This window comes from Danio rerio, chromosome 20 (genome assembly GCF_052040795.2).
Source record: "Danio rerio strain M-AB ecotype USA chromosome 20, GRCz13ab, whole genome shotgun sequence".
Taxonomy (NCBI): Eukaryota; Metazoa; Chordata; class Actinopteri; order Cypriniformes; family Danionidae; genus Danio; species Danio rerio.
The window spans coordinates 55647501-55668539 of record NC_141040.1 but is presented as its reverse complement, the minus strand read 5'-3'; the positions used below and the strand labels follow the sequence as shown (position 1 = coordinate 55668539).

General features: G+C 34.7%; 2 protein-coding genes across 2 annotated transcripts in view; one reads left to right on the top strand and one right to left on the bottom strand.

Moving 5' to 3' along the window:
- mia3 (MIA SH3 domain ER export factor 3) overlaps positions 1-21039 on the top strand; it is a 449841-nt gene that overhangs the window by 367650 nt on the left and 61152 nt on the right. The window lies entirely within an intron of this gene.
- Positions 400-2292, bottom strand: thbd (thrombomodulin). The gene has a single exon (XM_087298850.1). It carries the CDS (start codon positions 2092-2094, stop codon positions 547-549), a length of 1548 nt encoding a protein of 515 aa, XP_087154976.1. The 5' UTR covers positions 2095-2292; the 3' UTR covers positions 400-546.

The following is a 21039-nucleotide window of genomic DNA, read 5'->3' as shown; positions in this document are numbered from 1 at the left end:
TAGGGTAATTAGGCAAGTTATTTTATAACGATGTTTTGATCTGTAGATTATCGATAAAAAAATTAGCTTAAAGGGGCTAATAATTTTGTCCCAAAAATGTTTTTTAAATAATTAATAACTACTTTTTTTCTAGCCGAAACAAAACAAATAAGACTTTCTCCAGAAGAAAAAATATTATCAGACATACTGTGAAAGTTTCCTTGCTCTGTAAAAAATTATTTTGGAAATATTTAAAAAAGAAAAAAAATCAAAAGGGGCTAATAATTCTGACTTCAACTGTATATATGATGTAAATAATATTTGATATTAAATGTTTTTGGCGTATCAAAAAGTGTGGTGCATCCAACAAGTTTGTCCGGCAAAAAAAAATTGTGCTTAAAATGTCTTTACAATGCAACCTATTTAAACCTCATAATTAATTAGAAAATGATGTGAATAGCTGCAAAATGGTCCACTTTTTAAGAAAAAAGAACCACCGCTTTCACCAGGCTGGCTACAGGCCTGACTCTTAATGTTTCCAAACCTTTGATCGGTGTTGGCTGGCTTTTAAATGTCTCTCTTTAAATACCTGTTGGTATTTGGTAATGACTGTTGTGTGCTGTCATTTTCAGTAATCACCTGTTGAAAATCGTAGATTTCATCGTGGACTTTATGTGTATCGTAATGGTTCGTTTTACTCAGTCGTCTCAGTATGCAGTGCGCAAGGCAGACCAGTAGCAGCACACAAACAACAACGCAGACCATTACTCCCAAAAGACTGCCCGCAGAAATGGACAGTGGCCGGTCGGTTGGGGGTCTGCTTGTGGGAATGAAAAGGTCAAAAGGCGTTGAGCTGCCTGAACCCTCCAAGTCTTCACACACCCCATTGTCCAAAAGCACGTATCCTTCATGACAAAAACATTCAAATGATCCTGGTGTGTTTGTACAATTCTGGTCACAGTCATTGGTACTTATGCATTCATCTACATCAACGCAATATCTGTCATCTTCGTCAAATAGGAAACCATCAGGGCAGTCGCACTGGTAATCATTATTGGGATCACATTCAGCCTTGCATCTCATGTCCGGACAGTGCATTTTACATTTGTGCATGTCCTTAGCTGCCGGTTTGTATCCATCAAAACATACGCACTGATAGCTGCCCTCAGTGTTGGCGCAGTCGTGTTCACACGGTCCTGTTGCGCATTCGTCAACATCAACGCATCCGCCGTTTTCATTGATATAGCCGGGCTTGCAGTTCTCTTTGCAAGACTTTCCGTCCGCACTCAGGGTAAACCCCGGGCGACACGTGCACGCGAACGCACCGCTATCTCGCGCGCACTCGTGTTCGCATCCCGCATGCGCGCACGGGTCATCGTCCTGCTGCTGGCTGCACGATATCCCGTTTGTGTCCAGCTTAAATCCCGGCTGACAGATGCATGCGTAGCTCTGCCCGTTCCTAACACACGTATAATCACATCCACCATCAAAAACCTCACAGTTCCAGGGCGCATGAAGCCACTCGCTGTCAAAACAAATGTGTTTGGTCCTAAGATCAAGCCTTGTTGCATTAGTCAATTCGGGAATCTCTCTGAGGAGTTCGTTTGATGTAAATCCAAAAGCAGTCGAATAATGGACTTTTTCATCAGTGCTGAGCGGCGGACAGTGATTTAAATTGTTATATTCACACACATAACCATCTATTCGGTCACTGCACGGTCTCTCTGTCCATTTGTGATCGTTTTGTGATACCGAAACACAACTTGGCGCACAATCTGATTCTCTTTTCCAGTTGGAAAAGTGGCTCGTGTCATCTCCAGTGATCCATTTATATCCCTTTAATCTATCTGAACACTCATTACCGACATATCTCAGCCCAATCCAGAAGTTTCCCGACTCTCCTTTTAATAATAACCGAGATAACACATCGGCTAGTTTTGCGGTGCGGATGGTCATCAGATGTCCTGTTCGCTCCTCACAGACTTTCTGCGCCGCGTCAAAGTTCGCGGTGTCGGTCTGGACGACAAAACATTTCCCATCTACACAATCGCCGATGTATTTGTTCGCGTGAACCCCCAGAAGAGCAAACGCCAGCGCCATTACGAGCTCTCTCATCTCTGCTGGACGCGTTATGTAAAGATGTTCGAGCTGAAGTGATTTTGGAGAAGTGACCAGCGAGCATTTCACGGGTCTGAGCTGCGCCGTGCCGGATTTATAATGTCATCCATGTCTCCAGAAATTAGAGGAAGTTCGTGTTTTCTGGCAGAGATCCCGATACTTCACTTTCTCTCCCCCCTCTCTCGTTTCCTATCCTAGCCGGCGCGCAGGGGGTTGGACATCCAATATCCATCCTGACTCTGAGGATTAATTTCCAACTTACCCGCAAATAGATGTCCCACTCTTTCTGAAGTTGTAGGAGGGGTAAACAAACAGACCTGTGTGTGTGCGTGTGTGCTTGTTTGTGTTTAGCGGAGATTAAATTTTTATTTTAACATATTTAAGAACTCATTTTCTTAATGATTAATTTTTATTTGCTATAGGAGCACCCGGAATTTTTCTTTTTCTTTTTTTTTTTTTCATGTAGCCTACCTAACACTACAAAGCATATTTAATTTATGCATTCATTTGTTTGTTGTTATTATTATTTTTCTTATAATTATTTTTAATACTTGTATTATGACAGGACAGTGCAGGACATGGAGGAAAGCATTGGGAGCAGAGAGGGGAAGGATTGGCATAGGACCTCGAGATTGAATCGAACTCGGGTCACCGTGAGCACCATGCTGCTATATGCCAGCACATTTAACCACTATATTTTTGCCGACTGTTTGTTGTTTTTACTGTCTAATGTTTTTAATAGTATATTGGTTAATAAAATGATCTTACTCTTACCATCAAAATACCCTAGGCCTACATGGCTATAAATAAAAAATACATTACAATACATTACTTTGCAGCCTAATCTCATGAGAAAACGTAGGTATTTTACGTTTTGCCAGTTTATTGGCTAATTTGTATGAATTCGTACAAGTTTAGTCGTGCAAAATTGTACATTTTAAAAAGGAGGCGTGGCACCTAACCCCACCCCTAACCCCAACCGTCATTGGGGGATGAGCAATTCGTAAATTGTACGAATTAGATTGTACAAATGCATACAAATTAGCCACTAAATCAAAAGGTTATGAATTGCCGGGAGATTGTGTTGTAGTTTGCCATGATGGCAGTACATTATAGCTACTTTTGTTATATCTCAGGATAGTATTCAGCTTAAGTGCAATTGCTTAACTTGCTTAATAAGGTAAATCAGGTGGTAATTAACGTAGATAATTTACGTAGATATTTGCAGAAAAAAAAATTTTGACCTTAAAAATTGTTGTAAAAATTAAAAACTTTATTATTTAGTCTTACCATTTAGTATTACTAAATTGAAAAATACTTTTTGATAAAATTATATATATATAGTTGAAGTCAGATTTATTAGCCCAATTTCTGTTTATCGGAGAGAGGATTTCTTCAACACATTTCTAATCATGATAGTTTTAATAAGTCATCTCTAATAACTGATTTATTTTATCTTTGTCATGATGACAGTAAATAATATTAGACTAGATATTCAAGACACTTCCACACAGCTTAAAGTGACATTTAAAGGCTAAACTAGGGTAATTAGGTTAACTGGGCAGGTTAAGGTAATTAAGCAAGTTATTTTATAATGATTGTTTGTTCTGTAGACTATCGAAAATATATAGCTTATAGTGGCTGATAATTTTTTCCCTAAAATGGTGTTTAACAAATTCAAAAATTTTATTCTAGCCGAAATTAAACAAAAAGACTTTCTCCAAACGAAAAAATATTATCAGACATACTGTGAAAATTTCTTTGCTCTGTTAAACATAATTCGGGAAATATTAAAAAAAGAATAATAATAAAAATCAAAGGAGGGTGAATAATTCTGACTATAACTGTGTGTGTGTGTGTGTGTGTGTGTGTGTGTGTGTGTGTGTGTGTGTGTGTGTGTGTGTGTGTATGTATATATATATATATATATATATATATATATATATATATATATATATATATATATATATTTATTTATTTATTTATTTATTTATTTATTTATTTATTTTTTCATGTTTTTTTTTTTAAGAAAATTATTCTGTTCATCAAGGCGGCATTTGATAAATGTAAAATAAAGATTAATTCTTTTTAAACTTATAAACAACCGCTTTCTTATTGTATGTAGTGTCAAAGAAAAAAATATTACTCCAGTCATTATTGCTTTTATTACTATTACCATTAATGATGATGATGAAAATATTAGAGTGATTTCTGAAGAACCATGTGACTCTGAAGACTGGAGTACTGTAGCTGAAAACTCACTGGAATAAATGATTAATGTAATGTAATGTGTATTTATAAAGCACATTTATTGTGTATGCCCGCACATCCAAAGCGCTTCACAATCACTAGGGAGATCTTTCTAGACCACCACCAGTGTGCAGCATCCACGTGGATAGTGCAATGGCAGGCACAGCACAGCAGCACCAGTGCACTTACCACACACCAGCTATTGGTGGAGTGGATAGACAATGATAGAGCCAGTTCGATGGATGGTGATGATTGGGAGGCCATGATGGTTAAGGGAAAGGAGGGACTTTGGCCAGGACACCTGGGGTACACCTCTACTCTTTACTAGAAATGCCATGGGATTATTAATGTCCACAGAGAGTCAGGACCTCGCTTTAACATCTCATTCGAAAGACGGCGCCTTCTGACAGTATAGAGCCCCCTTCACTTTACTGGGGCATTAAGACTCACACACACCACAGGTTGAGCGCCCCCTGTTGGCCTCACTAACACCACTTCCAACAGCAACCCAGTTTTCCCATGTGGTCTCCCATCCAGGTACTGATTAGACCCAGCCCTGCTAAGCTTCAGTGAGTAACTGGTCTTGGGCTGCAGGTGATATGGCTGTGACTTAATTAAATTAAATAATAAACTACTTTTGAACAGTTATTTTACAATGCACTAACATTTCAATATTTTACAATCTGTGCTGTATTTTTGATGAAATAAATACAGCCTTGGTGAGTAGGAGACGCTTATTTTAAAACATTTAAAAATCCCAAACTTTACACTGGCATGTGTATATTATAGGAAATATTGTGAAATTTTCTTTACTCTTTTAAACTTTACTTGGGAAATATTTTGATGCACTGTAAAACCCAACAGTCAACATTACCAAATGAAATGAGTGTAGTCAACTCAAAATTAATTCTTCCCATTTGAAAAAAGTTTTGAACTCAGTGTTGAAGGTAATGGGTTAATTAAATACCTCATTACTTCAACTTTAATAGAGTAAGTTCACAATACTCAAATAGATTATTTTTTTTTTACTCAAATGGTTTGTAGCAATCAGTTTCCTCGAATGGTTTGAGTTAACTTATTGTGTTTTACTGTACTCAGTTGGTTTGACGGACATATATTGGTTTTACGGTGTTCAAATTTCTTCGTTTACTCAAATTGATTAAGTTTACAGCACTCATTAGGATGAGTTTTTGAACTTAAATGATTTATTGCAATCGGTTTCCTCGAATGGTTGAGTTAACTTATTGGATTTACAGTGTGGCTATTAATTTTTATTACAGGATGGCTAATTTTGACTTCAACTGTATATAAAACACTGTTAAAATGTGTCATTTAAATTTCATTGAAAAAACGTTTGGTTACAACTCGGACACACACACACAATCTGTCTATATTTCATTGAAAGTGAACATATAAATCCACTTTTAGGTCTATTTTACAAGTTGTCTCCCTCCTTAAATTTAGTTCTAACTAATAACATCTCTGGGGTGGCTGAGTGTTTAGCACGATCGCCTCACAGCAAGAAGGTCACTGGTTCGAGTTCCAGCTGTGCCTGTTGGCATTTCTGGAGTTTGCATGTTCTCCCCGTGTTGGCGTGGGTTTCCTCCGAGGGCTCCGGTTTCCCCCACAGTCCAAACACATGCGCTATAGGGGAACTGATGAACTAAATTGGCTGTATGTGTGTGTGTTTCTCAGTTGGTTGTGGCTGGAAGGGCATCCGCTGTGTAAAACATATGCTTGATGGTGGTACATTCCACTGAGACTAAGTCGATGGAAAATTAATGAATGAATCAACGAATGAATAATATTAAACCCAAATTCTTTGAGTTTAGCTGAATTTAAATGTGTTTTAGGGGGCTCAACACAATATTTGGACCCTTTAAATACCATTTAACCTGCTTTAAAAAAAAAATCACAAAAATAAAAGCCCCGTCCCTTTCTCAATTTTTAATTTCAGTCAGAAATACTTCAAAATAAAAGTAACTTTACTACACTCTAAGAAATACTGGGTTATTTTAAACCTAAATAGGGTAAAATATAACCTAACCCAAACATTGGGTTAACTTTGGTCTTATTAATTTGAATTTTAATAATTAACCCAGCAGTTGGTTTAGTCTGTATTACACCCAGAATTGGGTTGAAATAATCCAGCACTGTTTAGACTGTTAACCTTTATATTTAGGTACACACTTAAAGGGATAGTTCACTTTTTCAATTCTGTCATCATTCTCTCACCCTTCACTTGTTTCAAACCTTAATGAGATTCCTTATTCTGTTAAACAAAACAAGATATTTTGAAGAATGCCGAAAACCTGTAACCATTCACTTTCATAGTACTTGTTTTTCCTACTATGGAAGTCAATGAGTTTTCAACAGTCTTCAAAATAACTGCTTTTGTATTCATCAGATCTAAAGAAACTCATTAAACTTATGAATTAAAGATTGGGAAGCACTTGATGGTGAGTAAATAGTGAGCAAAGTTTATTTTTGAGTGAACTGATGCTTGATTACACCTATAGACGGATTGGGTGAAACATTCCTAGCCACGCCCCTTCAACAGATAGTTTGCTGAGAGCGAAAGATGATTGGAGGAGCACAACATTAAAAGCCCCTCCCTTACTTAACATTCCATGTCAGCTGGAAATACTTCAAAATAAAAGTCTGCAATAACTTTACTACACAGAAATGCAGGGTTATTTAAACCCAAATTGGGTAAAATATGGACTTACTAAAACATTGAATAATAATTTTAGTCCTAGTAATTTAATAATAATAAAAGTAATAACCCAGCAGTTGGTTTAGGTCTGTATTAAACCCAGAATTGGGTTAAATTAAAGCAGCATGTTTTTAGACTGTAAACCTTTATATTTAGGTACACACTTTAAGGGATAGTTCACTTAATAATTTCAATTATGTGATCATTCACTCACCCTTTACCTGTTTCAAACCTTTATGATTACCTTATTCTGTTAAACCTGTAACCTTTGACTTTTTTTATATTCTACTATGGGAGTCAATGGTTACAGGTTTTCAGCATTCTTCAAAGCATCTTCTTTTGTGTTCATCCTAATAAAAGATCGTTTAAACATTTGGAAGCACTTGAGGGTGAGTAAATGTTTATTTTTGGGTGAACTGACCCTTTAACACACCTAAGGGTGTAGACGGATGCTTGATTTATCAGCATCCTATTTACGCTCTTTATTCTGCCTCATTGTTTCCATGATTTCAGAGAAACTGGGTGGATATCTGTGCCCTCAACAAAGGGAGTTTATTTATATTTTGATAGGGGTGAAGGTGTGTAGGTGTGCACGGTGACTGATAAAGTCAAAATACAGCCCACCCTGAGCTGGACTTTCTTCTCATTTCCTTTCGCAGTCTGTGTTACACCTCAAACAAGTTGTGCTTTCATCATGGAGGAAGTTTTTGGAGATGTCTGCCTACATTTTCCCCTCCAGAGCAAACCATGAAAGGAAATCATAGCAAGATCAGCAGGGCTGTTTTATAGTCACGAGGAATGAAAGCAAACCATTAATCAGTCAGAGAGTGGGTGGAATGAAGTTGATTTTAGTGATAATTGAATGCATATTATTTTTTAATTAAATACAGAGCATTCTTTAAAAATGTCAGTACTGTGCCGTAAGCTAAATAATCGTTTGTGCATTTTTTTTGTCATAAAAATAGACTTTTTGTTTAAAAAATGAGACTAATTATTTATTCATTCATTTCTTTTCCAGGTTAGTCCCTCCATCAATCAGGGGCATCCGCTGCATAAAACATATGCTGGATAAGTTGGCGGTACCTCAGATTAATAAAGGGAGTAGACCGAATGAATGAATGAATGACCCCGGATAAAACTGAGACTAAGCCGGAGGAAAGGGATTTTTTTTGTCAAATAATAAATCGGAGAATGAGCAAAATCAAGCTGCACTAAACAATAGTTCAATTCTTAAATAGTTTCAGTGCAGTGCTGCAGGCTAAAACATTACTTTGTGCAATTGTTGATTTCTTTTTTTTTGATTGGTTTTTATTTATTTATTTATTTATTCATTCATTTATTAATTCATTCGTTCATTTGTTTACTCATTCATTCATTTGTTTATTTATTCATTAATTAATTTGTTTGTTCATTCGTTCTTTCATTCATTCATTTGTTTTTATTTATTTCTTAATCATTTATTCATTCCTTTATTTATTTTTCATTCATTCATACATTAATTAATTCATTGGTTTATTCATTCATTCATCGTTTATTTATTTACTCTTCAGTAATTTATTAATTCATTTATTTATTGATTAATTAATTAAATTAAATTAATTGGTTCTTTCATTTATTCATTCATTCATTCATTCGTTTATTTATTTAAATAGTTTGTTTGTTCTTTCGTTCATTCGTTTGATTTTATTTATTTCTTAATTATTCATTCATTCATTCATTCATTCATTCATTCATTCATTTATTCATTTATTTATTCATTAATTTATTAATTAATTAATTAATTTATTTATTTGTTCTTTCATTTATTCATTCATTCGTATTTTTATTAATTAATTAATTAATTAATTTGTTTGTTCATTTATTCATTCATTCATTCATTTGTTTTAATTTATTTCTTATTCATTCATTCATTCCTTTATTTATTTTTAATTTATTTAATTATTCGATCATTAATTTGTTTATTCATTCATGTGTTTATTTATTCATTCATTTATTTATTTATGCATTCATTCATTCATTTGTTTATTTATTCATTAAATAATTTGTTTACTCATTCATTCGTATTTGTATTTATTCATTAATTAATTTGTTTGTTCATTAATTCGTTCATTTGTTTTAATTTATTACTTAATCACTCATTCATTTATTCATTCATTCATTCATTCATTTAATTTATGTTTCATGTATTTAATTATTCATTCTTTAATGTGTTAATTCATTAATTTGTTTATGTATTCATTCATTTATTTATATATTATTTTTGTATTATTTTTATTCATTTATTTATGGATTCATTTATTTATTTGTTTATTTATTCATTGAATAATTTGTTAGTTCATTAATTCATCCATCCATCCATCCATCCATTCATTCATTTATTTATTCATTCTTTCGTATTTTTATTTATTTATTAATTACTTAATTTGTTTGTTTATTCATTTATTTATTTGTTTAATTTTTTATTTTGTTTAATTTATTTCTTAATCATTTATTCATTCATTTATTTATTTTTCATGTATTTATTTATTCATTTATTCATTCAAATTTTTATTGATTATTTGATTCATTCATTCATTTGTTAATTTATTCATTTATTATTACATTTATTTCTTTATTTGTTTATTCCTTTATTCATTTATTTATTTATTCATTCATTTATTTATTCCTTTTTTATTCATTCATTTGTTTATTTTATTTATTCGTTTATTTTTTGTTCATTCATTCATTCATTCATTCAATTGTTTATTTATTCTTTCATCTATTCATTTGTTTATTTATTCATTCATTCATTTATTGTGTTATTTATTCATTAATTTGGCCATTTGTTCATTTATTTATTAATTTGGTTATTCATTAATTTAATTTTGTATGTATTCTTATTTATTCATTAATTTATTCATTTAGTCATTTATTTGTTAATTCATCCATTCATTCAGTTTTTCATTTATTCATTCATTTTTTCATTTATTTATTCATTCATTCATTCATTCTTTTATTCATTCATTCATTCATTCATTCATTCATTCCTTTGTTTGCACATTTGTTTATTTATTTATTCATTCGTTTGTTTGTTTGTTTATTTATTCATTCATTCATTCTTTTATTTGGTTATTTATTCATTTTTTATACATTCATTTAGTTTATTTATTCATTCATTCATTCATTCATTCATTCATTTGTTTATTCATTTATTCATTCATTCATTTGTTTATTTATTCATTCGTTCATTAAGTTATTTATTTATTCATTTATTTATTTGGTTATTCATTCATTAATTTTTTTATTCATTCATTCATTTTTTATTTCTCTATTCAGTGAATGCTCCTGTTCTTATTTTGACAAATGATCTCCTGTGGGTAGTTGGAGAGGAACATTCTTTTCCATTTTTAATGTGTGAGTTATGCACAGTCATAAGCACTGTTCACATAATCGGCTCTAAATTAAGAAATAATTCCCAAACGTGTATTAGTAAACGCTCTTAATCCTGGAGCAGGGTGCAGTCAAATCCTTCCTGCGCAGGTATTGTCCAACAGTAGCAGGTTACGGCGCTTTCTTTCCACTCATATCCTCAGGAAGAAAGGAAGGATGTCATTGTTATTTTTTTTACAGGGCAGTGAGAACTTTTGCACCTAGAAAGAAGCAGTCAGAGCGTGCCTTAGTTGAATTATACAAGACCCAGAGCGTTTTATATTGTTACCGTTTTTCCACGGTGTAATCCTCGCAGGTGAATGTGAGACTCTTCAAATGCTGTGTTGTAAATTTAATCTTCTGCTGCTGTAGCCCATCCGCCTCAAGGTTGGAGGTGTTGTGTGTTCAGAGATGCTCTTCTGTAGACCTCGGTTGTAGCGAGTGCTTATTTGAGTTACTGTTGCCTTTCTATCAGCTGGAACCAGTCTGGCCATTCTCCTCTGACCTCTGACATCAACAAGGCATTTGCGCCCACAGAACTGCCGCTCACTGGATATTTTCTCTTTGTCGGACCATTCTCTGTAAACCCTAGAGATGGTTGTGCGTGAAAATCCCAGTAGATCAGCAGTTTCTGAAATACTCAGACCAGCCCGTCTGGCAGCAACAACCATCTTACGTTCAAAGTCACTTAAATCCCCTTTCTTCCCCATTCTGATGTTCGGTTTGAACTGCAGCAGATCGTCTTGACCATGTCTACATGCCTAAATGCATTGACGTGATGACATGATTGGCTGATTAGAAATGTTAACGAGCAGTTGGACAGGGGTACCTAATAAAGCGGCCGGGGAGTGTATATGGACAAATCTGATGTTAGGTTAATTACGCTTGTCTAACAAAAAATGTCAACCCAACTTTTGCTTTGACAAAGCATTGACGGTGGATGATTCACTCTAAAAAATGCTGGATTATTTTTAACCCAAAATTACCAAGCACGGAGTTTGTCCATTTTTGACCCAATCTTGTGTCTTGTGTTTTGTGTTTGAGGTAAACATACTGTCTGTGGTTGTTATCATTATCAGTGATGGGTTTGCAAGAAATGAAGGGCGAGTAAATGTTGACAGAATGTTAATTTAGGTGTGAACTAACCCTTAATTACACGTTTGCTTCATAATATCAGAAGCCATGTGTGTTCGTTCAGCTCATCTCTCCCTTTAACACACTTTCCATTTCAACTTTTGTTTTGCTCATGTTCACAATCACTAAAATGCTGGGTTGTTGTAACCCCACATTGGGTCAAATATAAACAAACACAACATTTAGACAATCCAGCGTTATTTAGAGTGCTCTTGTATCATGATTCATTTTCTTTTCGCCTTAGTCCCTTTATTAATCAGGGATCACCACCGTGGAATGAACCGTCAACTATTCCAGCATATGTTTTACACAGCAGATGCCCTTCCAGCCACAACCCAACACTGGGAACCACCCATACACACTCATTCACACACATACACTACGGCCAACTTAGTTCATCAATTCACCTATAGCGCATGTGTTTGGACTGTGATGGAAACCGGAGCACCCGGAGGAAACCCATGCCAACATGGGGAGAACATGCAAACTCCACACAGAAACACCAACTGGCCCAGCCGGGGCTCGAACTAGTGACCTTCTTGCTGTGAGGCGATCATGCTACCCACTGCACCACCATAACACCCCCTTCTTGTATCTTACCTGAATAAAAAGAGCACTAAACTTGGTGTTTAAAGACGGCGTGGAGTTGCTTAAACAGAGCGGTTTATTCAGAGCGAGGTCTGAGTGTTGTTTTTTTCACAGAAGAGCTCAGTCTGTTGAGTGTTGGACACATCCTCCCTTTCCTTTCTTCCTCTTGTTTTTTGGGAAGCTGCTGATGTTTGACATGTTTTATTGCTTCTGCGTAAGAAACATTTGTAGACTTGACTCTCGATGCACATAACGTCCACTCCTACACTCTGAAAAATGCTGGGTGGTTGTTAGCTGTAACACAATGTTGGGTCAGATTTGGACAAACCCATTATTGGGTTCATTTTTGTTTAAATTAAATGGCACTTTAAACCCAACATTAGGTTAAAACAACTCAGCGTTTTTTGTGTTACGCACAAGAAAATACTTGTTAAACTTGTTGGGTTGTATCAACCCAAATTGGGTAAAATATGGACAAACCCAAACATTGGGTTACTTTCTTTTATTTTTTTAATTCAGAAAATTAACCCAGTGTTTAGTTCTGTCCTTGTTTCACCCAAAATTGTGTTGAAATAACCCAACAATCTTTAGAGTTTACTTAATTTCACATTGAATTTACTGGGTTATCTGATGTTTAAGTGTGCATTTGATGTGAGTTTCAATGTGAATTTAAATCGTCCCAAAAAATGCTGGTTTTTTTTAACCTAAAGTTGGTACAAATGTTTTTACATTTTTAAAAGTGTGATTTAAATTAATTAAAAATTATATTTACCCAATTTTGGGTTTACGTTTGGGTTTGTTTCAATATTTCAACCCTTTTTTTTACATTACATTTAAATGGCAATTTTAACCCTTTTGTTTTTGTCCGTATTTGACCCAATGATTGAGTTAATACAACCCAGCATGTTTTAGAGTGTATTTTATATTTAGTGTTATTTATTAAAGATGTGAATAAAATAAAGTTTATTTTTAGAGCATGCTTTACAACTGAATACTATTTAATTGTGCTGGGTTATTTCAACCCAAATCACCCAACATTTTTACAGGGCAGTTCATAAGGCCTTAAGTAGTATTAAATGTTGATAATTCAATTTAGAGAAAATGAAGGCCCTGTAAAGGTATTAATTCTTAAAAGCTCTTTCCTGAGGTATTACATTGTGTATAATATTAATAAATTAATAAAACTGTGTTGAAATAACCCAACATTCTACAGAGTTTACTTAAATTCACATTGAATTTACTGGGTTATCTGATGTTTAAGTGTGCATTTGATGTGAATTTCAATGTGAGTTTAAATTTGCTTAAAAAATGCTGGGTTGTTTTAATCTGAAGTTTTTAATTTTTTTAAAAGTTTCGTTTAAATTTAATTGAAAAAACTTTTTTTTTTTTTTTACCAAATTTTGGGTTTATGTTTTGGTTTGTTTCAAGATTTCAACTTTTTTTACATTACATTTAAATGGCAATTTTAACCCTGTTGTTTTTGTCTGTATTTGACCCAATGATTGAGTTAATACAACCCAGCATGTTTTAGAGTGTATTTTATATTTAGTTTTATTTATTAAAGATGTGAATAAAACAAAGTTTATTTTTAGAGCATGCTTTACAACTGAATACTATTTAATTTTGCTGGCTTATTTCAACCCAAATTGAGTAAAATATGGACGAACCTAAACATTGACTTAATGTGATCCTATAAATCTAGTTTAGAAAATGAACTCAGCAGTTAGTATTGTCCATATTTCACCCAAAATTGGGTTAAAATAATCCAGCGTTTTTTAAGAGTATGCTTAAATTCACATTGAATTTTTTTGGTTATCTAATGTAATTATTTGTTAAATTTACAAGCGATGTCTGCACTCTAAAAATGGAGGGTTGTTTTAATTCAACAATGACACAAATATGTACACACCCGACCACTGGGTTTAGGAGTGTGATTTCAATTTAATTTTAAGAATTAACCCAAGGGGTTTGACCCAGCATTGAGTACATTTTTATATAACATTTAACTTGCTATTTTACATGGGGAATTAAATGTACTGTAAAAAACTAAAATATTTTAACCCCTTTAAGGTTTGTTCATGAGTTTGATGGGTTAAATTTTAATCATATAATTCTAATTCAGAATATAACCAGCAGTTAGTTTTGTCCATATTTCACACACATGGTTGAAATAACCCAGCATTTTTAAAATATACTGAAATTCACATTGAATTTACTGGGTGATCTGATGTTGTAATTGTGAAATTTAGATAACACATTATATTCAATATGAAATGAAGTAAACTCAAAAAAAAAAAAAAAAAAGCTGGGTTATTTCAACACAGTTTTGCTGAGTTGAATTCTGGTTTGTTTTAATCCAAAGTCGGTACAAATATGTTTAATGTTTAAAAATGTCATTTAAATGTAATTGAAAAGATTAATCCATCGTTGGGTTTGTCCATATTTGACTTAATGTTGGGTTAAAATCACCCAGCATTTTTACAGGGCAGTTCATAAGGACTTAAAGAGTATTTTACAAGTTTACACTCACAGATATTTGACTGAGTAGAATATGCGTACAGTATATACGGTGCTGTCTGGGGAGAGGGCTCTAAGCTCAGGAAGACACCCGAACTTGTGTTATTCCCCTCATCAGGATAAAGAGAGAAAGGGTCCAAGCGAAGTGTCTAGCCCGGCTCCAGAACGCTCCCCCCTCAGATTTAAATAGGTATTGGGTTTAATAGTGTGGAGTTGGGGTGGTGGAGGGACGCTGAAGTCAAGAGAAAACAGAGGTATGATGTGTTTGACTATTTGAAGGGGTTTGGTCTTGAGCTGATTGGATAATATAATGATTGTGTGTGTGATGAATTAAGCTGCGGTCACACTAGAGTTTGTGAGTGCGCAATTCTGTCGTACGGCGTTGCGAAAAGGGGTGGGAATAAAGAAGATTATTAGGCATTAAAAAAGCGAGCGATTTCTCCATGTTTTTAAATTTCTGTTCAGAGAGGTCATGTTTTGATCCTCGGTTGGTCTCACGCAGTCAAGTGATGCGATTTCGCAGGTCAGAGTTCACCAAGCTTAAACTTTTGAACTTTGCAAACTTAACGCATGACCCTGCGTTTCCAGTCTGACGCATTCACGTGCGTATTCAATTCAATTCAATTCAGCTTTATTTGTATAGCGCTTTTACAATGTAGATTGTGTCAAAGCAGCTTCACATAAATGGTCATAGTAACTGGAACAGTGTGGTTCAGTAACTGGAACAGGGTAGTTCAGTTTTTAATGTTTAAGTTCAGTTCAGTTTAGCTCAGTTCAGTGTGATTTAATCATTACTGAGAGTTCAAACACTGAAGAGCCAATTCATCGATGCGTAGCTCTACCAATCCTGAACCATGCGAGGCAGTGGCGACAGCGGAGAGGGAAAAAAAACTTCACCTGATGGGAGTGAAGAAAAAAAACCTTGAGAGAACCAGACTCAGTTGGGCAAGACCATTTTAATTTCTCCGCTGGCCAAAAGTCTAGTGCAGAACTTCATTCGTCGTGGTTTAGGCTGGAAGATGGCCTCAGCGAAGACTCGTCTGTCCCTGGAGCGTCGCTGTAATCAGACTCATGTTCTCCACTCCCCACGACCATCAGCGCAGCAGCAGCTCAGGATATGGCCTGGTCCCGGATATGGAATCCTTGGGATCATCACGTCGCTGGTCTTGGATCCAATCAGTGACTCCGCATAATCTGAGGACCTCGGGATGAGTATCCCCAGGTGAAAATAGAGAATAAAGAAAATAATTAGCGTAGCTGCTGTTCATAGTGTATATAAGCAAGATGTAGGAGCCAGTGTGGAACCCGCTAGGTGATGCATTGAGAGTATGCTTTACTAAACAGATAGGTCTTTAATCTAGTTTTGAACTGGGAGAGTGTGTCTGAGCCTCGGACGTTATCAGGAAGGCTATTCCAGAGTGTAGGAGCCATGAAAGAGAAGGCTCGACCTCCTTTACTTGATTTTGCTATTCTAGGTACTACCAGAAGCCCTGAATGGAAGTCTATGGGAGGAAAAGCCCAGTGTGACCGCAGCTTTAGCCTCATCAAAGACTGAATGTGCTCCCCCTGAAATTTGTTTATAAAACATCACTAAAAGTTGATAATTCAATTTAGAGAAAATGAAGGCCCTTAATAGGTATTAATTCTTGAATGCCATTTTCTGAGGTAGGGATTGTGTATAATATTAGTAAAGGAGATGATAAAAAGATTAGGTACTGCGGTTCTTCTGTGTAGTTTATTCATGCAATCCTGCTGGTTTTGTTGTCATCTCCATCCTCACTAACTGCGGCATGATATCACAGATCCGACACCAGTATGCTTCATACTAACTTCTTTTTCAATCTTTGAGTCAAAATAAAGGGTGAAGTCATGTGTGAGTCTCCACTTAACAAAGCGAAAATGAATGACTGGAAATTTATTGATCAAACTTGGCCTGCTTTAGTTGTGCTGTCTTGCAATATAGTTGAAGTCAGAATTATTAGCCCCCTTGAATTATTAGCCCCCCTGTTTATTTTTCCCCCCACTTTCTGTTCAACTGAGAGCAGATTGTTTCAGGACATTTCTAAACATAATAGTTTTAATAACTCATCTTTAATTACTGATTTATTTATCTTTGCCATGATGACAGTAAATAATATTTGACTATATATTCTTCAGGACACTTCTATACTGATTAAAGTGACATTTAAAGGCTTAACTACTGTAGGTTAATAAGGGTAACTAGGCAGGGAAATTAGGCAAGTTATTGTATAACGATGGTTTGTTCTGCAGACAATTGCTTAACAGGGCGAATAATTTTGACCTTAAAATGGTGTTTAAAAAATTTAAAACTGCTTTTATCCTAGCCAAAATAAAATAAATAAGACTTTCTCCAGAAGAAAAAATATTATCAGACATACTGTGAAAATGTCCTTGCTCTGTTAAACATAATTCGGGAAATATTTAAAAAAAGAAATAAAAAATCACAGGGGGGCAAATAATTTTGACTTTAACCGTAGTAAATGAAAGTGAAAGAGTTGCTGACCAAAATGGATAAAACCGACGCTAAGGGTCTTAAAATGCGTGAAAAGAGCCTTGAGAAGGTCTTAAATGGCATTCAATTTACCTCCATATATACCTAGTTTTAGAGTGAAAATCCTCCTAAAAGAAGCCTAAATACTGTGTTTTTGTCTGTCAGGCTGTTTGGTTCCTGCTCAGAAACTCTTTCTCCGCATGTCTCTGGGTTGTTCTGCAGTATTAGGACTGAGATTTAACGTGATTTAATTCATGAAAACATTTGAGGAATGTGTTATCGGCCAGAGTGAGTTGAGCTCACAGTAAGTGAATGACGAAGCTCTGAGTGTCTTCACTGTGTGGGAGATTTGTTTTTACCACATGCTTTTACCTCATAGTAGTGTGTGTGATGGTGAAAAAAATTAATAAAACACTAAACTAATTCACGATTATAATTAATATAATATTTCACTGCAGTTTCTCAGACCTATCATCACTTATGGTGTTATTGAGGAAACTTTCATCATCGTTTCTTAATCATGAGCCAGCTTCGAGAGCAAGTCAGAATTATTAGCCATCCTGTTAAATTTGTATTATTTAATATTTTGGTTTAACGGAGAGAACACATTTCTAAACATATTAGTTGCAATACGTCATTTCTAATAACTGATTTGATGACAGTAGCCTACAGGGGGACACAATGGCTCAGTGGTTAGAACTGTCACCTCACTGCAAGAAGGTCGCTGATTCGAGCCTTGACTGAGTCAGTTGACATTTCTTTGTGGAGTTTGCATGTTCTCCCCCACAGTTTTACCCCCACAGTCCAAAAACATACGGTATAGGGCAATTGGGTAAGCTAAATTGTCTATAATGTATGTGTGTGAATGAGTGTGTATGGGTGTTTCCCAGTGATGGGTTGCAGCTGGATATGTAAAACATATGCTGAATAAGTTGGCGGTTCATTCCACCGTGGTGACCCCTGATTAATAAAGGGACTAAGCTGAAAAAAAAATTAATTAATGAGTTTTTTCAATTCAATTTAATGTATTGATAAAGCACTTTAAAACAACACAGTCGATTAAAGTGCTGACAACCGAGAGTTAAACAAACTTTAAAATATAAATAAATAAACATAAAATGTCTTCATATCTCATGCAGTGCTAAAAACCAAATTGAACAAGTAGGTTTTGAGAAGAGATTTAAAAACAGTAATGGAAGAGGCTTGATTAATATGCAATGGCAAATCATTCCACAATTTTGGTGCAGCCACAGCAAAAGCCCGATCCCCTCTGAGCTTTCGACTGGTCCTGGGCACACCCAGGAGGAGCTGGTCGGCTGACATGAGCGAACGAGAAGGTGTGTGAGGACAGAGAAGCTCAGAGAGGTAAAGGGGTGCAGCACCATTTAGACACTTAAAAGCAAATAAAAGCAACTTAAAATGGATCCTGAAATGCACGGGCAGCCAGTGAAGAGAAGATAAAACCGGGGTGATGTTTCACACTGTAAAAAAAAAACTAATTTTACAGAAAATATCCTTAAAATTTTTACAGTAATTTTTTGTCATTTCACATTATAATCAAAACTTAGTAAAATGACAACCAATCTCTCTAAATTAACCGTTTGTCTTTCATTTTAGGTACTTTATTATTAAAGACAAATTACTGACATTTGTGTTTTTTATACAGGGAAATTACAGTATTATTTATACAGTATTTTTTCTGTTATTTTAAATTATATTCAAAAGTTCGTAAAAATTACAAACATTATCTGTAAATTAACGGCTTGACTGTTATTTTATGTACTATATAAGTAATGACAAATTACAGCAATTTGTCTGTTTTTTTTTTTACAAAAAAGTTGACATTATTTACAGTGTTTTTTCCTGTTTTTTCAGTAGATTTAAAATTACGTAAAATTAAAGTAATAAATTGTAATTACTTGCTCTGTAAAAAAAAAAATCGTGAAAAAAAGGTCAAATGACTGGCAGCAATGGCTGCCAAACAAAAACCATAAAATTAAGGTAAAAATAATAAATCTACAGGTATTTACATTTAAATGTTTACAGAGAAACACTGTTATTTTACAAGACTTTTCCCAGATTATTACTATCAAATCCATTTAATAAAGTAACACACCAAGAGGGCTCACATACACCTGTTTCAGATTCTGCTGATTGCACACACACAGTCGGAGGATCGTTATGAACTGATTACATGCACTTTAAAAGCAGCACAGACGCACGTACCAATTGCTTAGTCTTGTTATACTGCTACTGTGAACATTATGATGCGGTTCTCTTGCTTTGTTTGTTAATTGTTTACGTTGTTTGCTGCCGGGACTGACCATTTGCCTGTTATTTGACCATGACTCTGGATTCCCTGCAAAATGTTACATCTGTTTGCCCCTGTGTTGACTGTTGCTTGCCTTTGGATCTGCACTCATTTGTCAGCGTCCCCTTCATGTTACAGTTCTATTTCATTTAAGATCTGTAACTGAATCATTCCATATAACTTAAACCTCTACATGTTTTACATAAACACTATTCAATAAAATGTAACAACTGTAATTTTAAAGTTGTGGGAATTTTAATCAGTTGTATCTCGTTTGTTGTTTTTTTTCCAAAAGTTTTTGATCCAAAATAAAACTGTTAAATTACGATCATGAGCATGTCTTGGCATTTTATTAAAGGTGTTTAATCGTAATGATTTAGGGAAAATTCTTTTAAATAACATGGTTTTCTCTTGAACTTTTAGTGCAGTCACTTTATTGATGATGTTTGATCATAATAATCTAGGAGAAGTCTGTATAATAACAGTGTTTCTTTGTAAACTCTTAGTGTATACCTTTATTGAATGGATTTGATCGTAATAATCTGGGAAAAGTCTGTAAATAACAGTGTTTTTCTGTAAACATTTAAATGAAAATATCTGTAGATTTATTATTTTTTGCACTTTATTTCAACAAAGACATTTTACCATAATTTTATGGTTTTTGTTTGGCAGCCGTAGCTGCCAGTCATTTGACCAAATTTAAAGATTTTTTTTCTTACAGTGCAGTTAAAAGACATGCAGCTGCATTCTGAACCGGTTGCAGTCGAGAGATTGAAGACTGACTCACCCCAAAATTAAGAGCATTGCAGTATAGTCCAAGCGGGAGGTTATAAAAGCATGGATTACTGTTTCAAAGTGCTTGTGCGATAAAACGTGCTTAATTCTGGCCAGTTGTCTCAAGTGAAAGAAGCTAGAGCGAACAACAGACCCAATCTGGCTTTCAAGCTTTAGTTCAGGATCCATTTTAAAACCCAAGTTCACAATCTCTGGCTTACAGAAAGTTTGGAGATTATATAGGTGTACAGAATGAGCGACGTTGGAACTGGGGCCAAACACCATCACTTCGGTCTTAGATTCATTTTCAAGGCATGTCGCAGTCACTCTCCTCTCTTGTATGGTCCTTTCCGTCCCCTTAATAAGTTATCTCTCCGACCCTATCACTAGAGAAAACAAGTGCTATTTATTATTTCTGATTGGACCACTGACCAGCCGCCGATGTCCCAACCTGTTCTCCTCCCCTTCCTGAGTGTTTAGCCATGCTCTCCCCACCACACATTGAACTTTTCAGGATTGTTTAATGATTATAAACTTGAAATGACAGAATTAATTGTGTTTTGTAACATTAGAAAGATCTTTACTGTGACTTGATTAGTTGTTCATCATGTAAAAATATGTACAGTTGAAGTCAGAATTATTAGCCCCCCTGTTTATTTTCCCCCCAATTTCTGTTTAACAGAGAGAAGTTTTTGTCAACACATTTCTGATCATAATGTTTTTAATAACTCA

Coding starts and splice junctions, on each gene's coding strand:
- thbd (XM_087298850.1), bottom strand. CDS start 2,094: ATGAGAGAGCTCGTAATGGCGCTGGCGTTTGCTCTTCTGGGGGTTCAC.